General features: G+C 43.2%; 1 protein-coding gene across 1 annotated transcript in view; it reads left to right on the top strand.

The window, feature by feature from the left end:
- Positions 1 to 8,187, top strand: part of SLC9A4 (solute carrier family 9 member A4) — a 34,840-nt gene extending 26,653 nt beyond the window's left edge. The window contains exons 10-12 of the mRNA XM_009666458.2: positions 601 to 732; positions 1,715 to 1,802; positions 5,929 to 8,187. Coding sequence (XP_009664753.2) covers positions 601 to 732; positions 1,715 to 1,802; positions 5,929 to 6,215 — 507 coding nt within the window. The 3' untranslated portion in view covers positions 6,216 to 8,187. The remainder of the gene's footprint in view (positions 1 to 600; positions 733 to 1,714; positions 1,803 to 5,928) is intronic.
- Positions 8,188 to 8,662: the final 475 nt, after the last annotated feature.

Below are 8,662 nucleotides of genomic sequence, written 5' to 3' on the forward strand. Positions count from 1 at the left end.
AACTTCCAGCAGGCAGCTAAAAAGGGTAAGGAGGATAAGAGAGATATGTATGTCATTGTGGAGATGTATTCTACTCGATATAGTCTTTTGCTCCTGAGCATGTCTGCAAGTCACTTCTGGCTGAGTAATATTTGTATCAAAGACTCAGAGGTGGCTTAACTAGCTATCTATCACCTGGGACTTCCCTCACATCTGTAACTGCCAGTTGCATGATTAGAAGAGGGCTGAGAAAGGGAGGAAAAGCTAAGAGATGTTAAGAGACTTGTGCAGATTAGCATATTTTTATGGTGCATTTTGAGCAGGCTCCAAGTCTATCAAAATGGCACCAAACTACAGGTCCTAGGTAGGACAGTCAGCTGAGGTGGGAATGTGTTGCCTGAGGCTTACAGCTGTGTCCACACTTCCTCATGTCTTGCTGTCCAGGGACAAGGTCAGTGTGAAACTGCATTTCCCTACAAGATACCAAACAGAGTCGTGGCGCATTGGTGGCTTAGCCAGGAAAGGTGTGCGTTTGGCTATGTGATGGAATAGGCTGTGCAGCTTCAATTTATTAATATTTCCAATGCGAAGAGAATCAACTGAGTGCATTTTCTGTTTCAGGCACCCTCATACAGCCGACACAACCTGTCTACGGATACAAATAAGAAACAAGCCCAAGAAATCCTCATCCGTCGGCAGCATAGCTTGAGGCAGAGTTGCAGGAAAGGAAACAGCTTACCTTGGAGTAGACCGGTACCTGTTACGCAAACTATTATCCATTCAATCAAGACATATAAAAATGCCTCCATATGTCTGTAAATAAAAACACCCATTTTTATTTGCTTTTTGCAATAGTTAAAATGGGTATTTTTCGCAATGTCCTCATGCAGCACCTAGGAAGGAAGAGTTTTACTTAGCATGAGGGCAGCAACATTTGTTATGTCCTGCCTCTGGACACGTTGGTCGGAAAACAGCTACTATAGCTGTAAGTAATAAGGTAGCTTGCATTGATCTGGCATGTTTAAAACAAAGTATAATCACACCTTTGTGAATCTGTGGATTGACAAATGGCCTGATCCAGTGCCCTTGACCCCTTGCACTGACTGTTTGGGCTCTGGATCAGAGAGAAACAGTAAGATATACCTGACCAAATGTAGGCATTGGATAGCATAGACATTTATAGCTGAGCTAATCATAGCTAAGGAAGAGAAATAAGCTCTTGCTGGGTACAATTCATTTTATTTAAGGTTGTCATCTAAAGTAGGAAAGGTGGATTTTAGAAGAACATATTTCTCTCCACCGACCGGAAAGAAAACCTAGGGCAATTGTATTAGGCGTGGGCATTTTCACCGGGGATGAGGCTGGGTCCAACCCCGCTAAGCTAGGTGTTGATCTTACTCACAGCTCTCTAAATTTGGCTCTAAGGTTGCAGGCACAGTAGAAAAAGGATATAACCGTTCCTCTTTACCCGTTAATTACACTATCCTATCAAACGGAAATTATCCTAACACCTCTCCTTTTTGCCATGAATGTGTAAATTACTCTGGCATGGTGCATCGTTATATACTTATTCTTTTACTTACGTTCTGCTGAATAAGCACAGTGCCAGCAGTGGGAGGACCGCTTGCTCACCAGTGGCAGTGGAAAGCTGCACTTTGCTGCCATGAGAACAGGTCCTGTTTCAGGTGTGAGAAGAAATCACAGGCACTGAACGCATTTCTGTCTTTGTACACAGGCTAGCACCGTGGGCGTACGCTACCTCTCCTTGCCACATGGCTACCATCAGCCTTCTAGACGAAAAGCCAGGCACGTGACTTTTACAGGTAATGTAAATGCTTTCCTCTGTATCCTACCCTGGTAGCGAGAGAAACCGGGTCAGTTGTTCAGTGGATTTTAAAGTAATGAGTGAATACTCCTGTGGAAGTCCATGATCTGTTTAAATGAGTTACACTGATGTTTTCTGTTTATGTGAACGTGGCTGCTGCAGTTTCTAACTTGTTCCAGCACCACCCTCTTTTCTCTTTTTAACTCTTGCACAAATATTCCTGTGATCACTGCGATTTGGCCTGCCCATGAGGGCACCCTGTAAGCCCAAGAAAGTAAATTGCTTGTTTCCTGCAGCCCCACAGACACAACAGCATGTAAAAGTGTTAGCAATTGCCAAATCCAAGACTGCCGCTGCTCCATGTCCCCAGTAGCAAGGCAGAGTAAGGTATTCCTAACAGGCTCACATGCACACACAATGCACATATACATATATACACATATACATGGTCAGCAACACAGATCAACAGCAGAAAGCACAGAAGTCACATAAACACAAACAGCACCAGTGGCTTCATCCTGTTCCCTTCTCTGGCTGATCAAGACAAAAGTCCATTACTGGAAAATACATACAGATGTATACAATGTGGAACCCTCCAATAACTGGCCTTGGACGCTCAGTTCTCTCAGTAGCTGCCTCTGGATCCCTGGTCTCCCTAGCTGCTTGCACCTGCACATGCGAGCCCCTCTTGAGTTGCTGGTATACGCTCACACTCGCCACACACACACACATGAACACATACATTGCAGATCCCCCAGTAGCTGTCCTCAGACACCCAGGCTTCCCAGTAGCTGGCCCCTGAAAACCCTGGTCTCGCAGTTGCTTCACACACATGCATCTGAGTGTTTCTGGTAGCTGGTCCTTTGACCTTGCCAGGAGCCGACCCCTAGACCCCATGGTGTCCCCAGTTGCTGGCCTGGACCTCCTGGTCCCTGCAGTAGGCAACTTGCAAATTGCAAATCTCTACTATTCTCATGGCCATCCCAACACCCAGCTCCCAAGCCTCTTATCTTGAGTGCTGGTTGGTCCAGCTAGATATTTGCTAGGGATCGCACACTGACACCTGCACCTACACATAGCACATGCACTCTGGTCTCTCCTAGTGCTGCCACCTTGGGCATGCAGCCCCTCTGACCCATGCTCCCACCCCAGAGGCCAGCGCTCAGACTTTCACACCTGCCTGCACACAGACTAGAGCCCCCTCATTCGGGAAAACAGTCAGAAATGGAGTTTAGTACAAAGATAGGACACACTGTGCTGGTCAGGCACAGGACATGACCAGATAAGCATACTGACCAGCGTATGGGACTGGTGCCCTTTATCCCCTTGTTTTCCCTCACTTGTTCCTTCCCAAAGTGCCCTGATCCTTCCTTTTCACCACCTTTGGTTCCTCCTTGAAACTCTTCCCCTGCATCCCAAAATGAGCCCCACAGCACATAAGCAGCAACCTTGGTCTGCAAGGTGATGGGGGAGATCCTCTCACCCCGAAGCATCGTGATGGGTCTCACTCTGGCCTGTGGGACTGTTTGGTCCCCTGTGGACCCAGGAGGGCCGAGACAGGAATCTCCTTTCTCTGATCAGAGTACTGGGGGTCCTCCACCTGCCCTTGGGCCTCTGGGCTCCTTTGTGTTTATGTACATGAGCCTTTAATCAAATAATTTAAGATGAAAGCATGGCACTGTCTGTCCCTAAATAGCTGATCCTTTCTCTCCTTTTTCCAGCTTGCTGTCAGTGAGCATTTCTGTAATAGTATCAGTCTTACTGGAACAACTTATCAGCCAGTGTCAACACTGTACAAGTTATCATAGGTATGCAATCAAATACGGTCCTTTCCTCACTTACAGTCTAAATAAGGAGAGGGAGTTTAGGGACAGAAGCAAAAAGTGGAGTAACACTGAATTGCCTAAGGTAAATACAGGACAGTATCAGAGAAAACGTGGAACTTAAGGCTCTTGAGTGTCAGTCATTGTTTCCATCTGTAGACTCCCCTACTCTTTTCTGACTTTATTTATGTGATCCTGAAATGCTTTTGGGTTGCTTTGAAAATTACTTTTAATTTCTTGCAAAATTAGCAAGTTTTCAGTGAAGTGAAACTGTATTTTTAATCACTATCTTTGTATCAAAATTTCGACATCTAAGTTTGTTTCCTGTGGGTGCAAAATTATTTTCTTTCTTCCTTTTCTGTTTCATTGCTGAAAGAGATGAAAGCAAAAGCAATCTGCGTAGGAAAGCCGTCCCCTAGGGCTTGGCACACGCACATGTGAAGGAGGCAGAACAGAAATCTATGGGCTCTATTCAGAAACGAAAGTCAAAGTTATTCAAGGGGAGTTTTTATTTTTTTTTCTGACGAGGTGACTCTATTCTGTTCTGTTCATCAGGCTGTCATGGTGGTGTATGTGTCTTTCTAAAAGATTCAAATTGTTCTGCGCAGCAGCCTTAGACTTAAAAACATTTCAGACACTTTCAGGGACCAAATCCTGTTCTCAGAAATAGGTCCATTATTTCAGTGGGGAGAAGAGTAAATCCTGAAGCAGTGAATGTGGGTACACTTACACTAGTAGCTGGCTCTGGATTTAAGCCTTGTGTTGTGCTCTATAGAAATAATTAGACTTCCTGGCTCTGTTTCTGGCATCAAGTTAGGTCCCCTGGGTAGCATTCACATCACTTTGTATGTCTACAGTCAGAGGAAGTCACCTGAAATCCCTTTCATAATCTGTGTTTGGATGAGATGACTTGCACTGGGGAATTGAGAAGAGAAATACTCCATAGGTAGGAGATTAGAATGACAGCCTCGTTTATACACATCTGGAGAGCTAAATGCCACTTCTTCTGCCTATGCCTGGAAGCCCTTCTAAAGCAAGCACCCTCTGGGTAAGCTTGATTTGGCTGTGCAAAAATATGTATATGCAAAAAGTTTAGTAACTAAGAAGTCAGAAGCGGCTGTGAATAGTTCGTTAAACTGCCCATCAGCTTTTCTTGCCGTTCATAAAAATGAATGAGTTCACTACCGGTAGGTATCATGCTCTGAAGCAGTGATGTCTCCAAAGAGCTAAGCAGAGGACAATCCTTATCATAACCATTTCCCTTTCAAATCTGAGAACTCCTATCCTATTTTGTTCCTCCTGGGGCAACTGTGGTTTGCTCGTATGGTCTAATAGGAGCAGGAGCAGGGCTCAACTGTTAATGAAATCAGTGCCCGTTCAGCTGAGGTAAGTGGTGGTGCACATGTTCTTACTCTGTGCCAACTAAGTAAACATTAGCTTAAAATAACTTAATTGAGATTAAGCTGTAATAGGCCTTGTCTGTGTGTCTGTACCCAATACATGTATGTTTTAACTAGTTTTATTGTTCATGGACCTTCGATTTTAACTCCTGAAACTTTCCAGCTTATTGTGAGTTGTTTCTTATATTATATAACTAATTTATTAATGCATAATCAGACGGCAAGTGGGCTGTAATTAAGAAAAGTAAAAAAAGTATATTCTATAAGCTAAAATGGAATAAAAGAGCCAGCTATGGTGTACATGGAGCTCAGGAAACCAGCAGGAGCAGGTCTAACACACCCAATTTAATCAAAGCACCCCAGTGTGAACTTCTGGTTTCAGGTGGAACTGGTTTTTTTTCTTTCTTTTTTTTTTTTTTTTTTGCTTCGCCTTGTTAATTATGTGTGACTGGTAAACCTGATTTTCAGTGGTGCTAGAATCGCCCCTTGGTCACTTTTTGCCTTCTGCTGTAGGTTTTACAATCCCTTTGAGCTATCTGTTAGGTACGCTTGTGAAACTTGTAGAAAACTGAAAGCTACATAAGGGAGACTGCCCCATGAAGGCAACAGCAGCTCTGCAAGGTGCTAACAAATAGCTGATTGTGCTCTCTCACTGGTATTTCAGGGTAAAGGCAAGATTAATAAAGTCATTTATACATCATCTTTGGGAATAAAATAAAAATTTAGGGTTTTTTTTTTTTAGTTTTCCTTGAGTGATATCTTATTCTATAGTAATTATTTAAAATGTTTCAGTTCCAGCTGTATTATACTGAATACCCTTTAATTTGTCATTGCTAATACCACACACAGTGTTTCTCTTTCTCTTGTTCCTAATATGAATCCTTTGTCTTTTTTCCTTCAGATAATTATAGCACTGACTCTGAATCTATGTTCCCAGTAACATTCAGACCCAAGCCCCGACTACGGCCACTTGAAGCAAAGCACCGCCACGAAGAGCTAATTCCAATGGCACGCTTAGATAGAAGTGCTGGCCCATCCACCATGTCAGGTCGAAGAGGAAATTCAATCACCAGGGTAGACACTCTAGCTCTAATGCCAAAGCCTCGATTCACCGTGGGAGAAGTAGAAGGGTGTGAGTCAGAAGGAGAGACAGAAAGGATGGCACCAGCCAGGCCATTAGCCAGATGAAAAGCAGCAAAGAGAAATGTTTGCATCTCTTGGGCCCTCTGTGCACTGCTCCAGAGAAAGTAACAAAGCTCTTACGAATGTGAGTTGTTTCATAATTCGAATGAAACCATAATTTTCCTTTTGGGACCAGTGCACTCGTTCTCATATCACTTTCAAGCACTGTATCAAGGTACACTGTGGCTCTGAGAAGACAAATTCTTATATGTTTGTATTAAACTTGCTTTTCAAAAATCACATGAGAACAGGGCAACATGATCTTTGTAGAGGTTTGGACGTGGATTTAAATGACAAAAGTTAGTTACGTGTAATGCTGTTGGTGAAAGCTGGTATTTCTTTCCTCTGCATTCTGTACTATGGCCTTAATCTAGAAGAAAGAAACACTTAAGGACATGCTTAAGTTTGGGCATATGAGTGGTAGTTTGGGACTACTGACTTCAACTTACCAAGAGCTATTGACCTCAAAATAGTCAAGGTATTCTGGGAAAGTTTAAAAAGAAAGGCATTTTTAGGGCACCTAAATGCCATTGAAGGTGCCTAAAAGGGTACTTAAGTCAAAAGAATTGTTTAGTGTGCACATTTGCAATGGCAATCCATTGGCATCTCAGGTTTTGGTTCCACAAAGTGCCTACAGTTGGTTGCTATGGTGGTCCACAATTCCTGCTGCTTCAACCAGTTTCAGCATGTAGACACTTATCATGCACCTGCAGCTGTTTCGGTTGAATAAAGCAGGCACCCTGGTACTTGCAACTCTAGAGAGGCTTCTTCAGGCAGGGATGCTGTAAGAACTCTAACACGAAGCTCAACGCTTTTATTTGTGAACGTGGGCCCGCAAGAACGTGCACAGTAATCCTGTGGTTAACAGCACTAGTCCAGCAAGCAGGGTGCTTCCACTGTAGAGAAGAGTCTAACCTCCACCTCCTCTCCCACCTTGCTCAGGGATGCCCAAATCCCAAGGCTACTCTTCACACTGAAGCTGGACCAACCCAGAAGTTGGGAAGCAAGAGACTGGGACTAAAGGAAAAGGGAGCTTAACTCTAGCATATAGGTTAATTTTAAAGAGAGGCCCTGTGTTTTAATCCCAGCTTTTTTTAGGGGGTTTGCCTACATGTTACATTTTATAAAAAGGCAGAAATAGCTGGGGGTGAGGGGAGTACCTGGACTGGAGCTCAAGACCTCCCAGCCCTCCCACCGAGCTCCCTTCCAACTAGTGGAGTGAGTCTGTGCTCCAGCCTCCATGGTGGTTGTGCGTAGTGGTAAGGACACTTCCCTTAGGAAGCAAGAAGCTATGGACTTGAGTCATTCTGGATAAAGTCTAAAATGCCAGTCACCTAGTTTCTCTGACTGAGCTCTGTTCTGCTAAATGGAAGCAGCGTTGCCACTGTCAGCCATGTTTTAAAAACACAGGTGAGTTAATTGTACCCAAAGGGATGATTTGGGTCTAGAAACCCAGAAATCCAGGCTTAGAGCTGCACTAAACTCAGATCTGCAGCTGAGAAAGAAAGCAAGTTCAGTCCTGCTTTCTTCACATTTCCTTTTCTTCTAAACTCAGAGCTTGCTTAGCTGCCCCACTCAAGGTTTCGCTCTGAAAATCAGGGAGAATTACAGACAGCAATGCTGCCTCCATGCTTTCTTTTTTGATTCTTACTGTTAAGCTCTTGTAAGTTCTGGTCCAGAAAAGCGTTTATGTGTACGTTATGACTGTATCACATTTCTTACAATGGATTTCAGACTCCGTACAGGTAGCATCCAAACCAATAAATTTGGGAGGCACTACTAGAGAAAAAAAAAATAAAGTCCTTTTTCCCCTTTTTCTTGTGTTCATAGTTTGTAACGTTCAGTAGGTCATGGTGAATCACCTGTACTGAAATTATACAAAGCATTCTGAACTTAAGTCCTGCTTACTTTTTCTCATTTTGTCCCAACAGAAGGTCTTCCCTTTTCCTTTCATGAAAGCAGTGGCACCCTATTAATAAAGAAAGCATAAAGAATGCAGGTTTTCTCTTTTGTACTGACTGCGAATAAACAGTGAAATACAGTTCTGTACCTGAAAATCAACAAGTAAACCCAGATTACACATATTATATGAAATGAAAAACAACAACAACCAAAAAAAACCCCCAAAACAAAAGGAACCTCCCCAAATAGCTTTTAAACAAAATCCTTGTTGCAGGTCTAAATCTTATAGTAAATTATATCAAAATATCATCAAATCTCAATGAAAACATAATTCTAAGAAAGAAAAAGTATGATTACACAAGACAAGGCTTTAAACTGCGCTATGAGCTATGCAGTCACCACAAAAAATTTAACTGAAGGCAAAATCAGCTTTTGTTATCACACACAGCTGATGTAGGTGCTTAGAGGAGGGCAATGGAGGCGTAGGACCTGCTTTCTGCATTGCGGAGTTAGGAGAGGATGGGATCACCAGGATTCGTTGGTGGGTGTGT

Source organism: Struthio camelus, chromosome 1 (assembly GCF_040807025.1).
Source record: "Struthio camelus isolate bStrCam1 chromosome 1, bStrCam1.hap1, whole genome shotgun sequence".
NCBI lineage: Eukaryota > Metazoa > Chordata > Aves > Struthioniformes > Struthionidae > Struthio > Struthio camelus.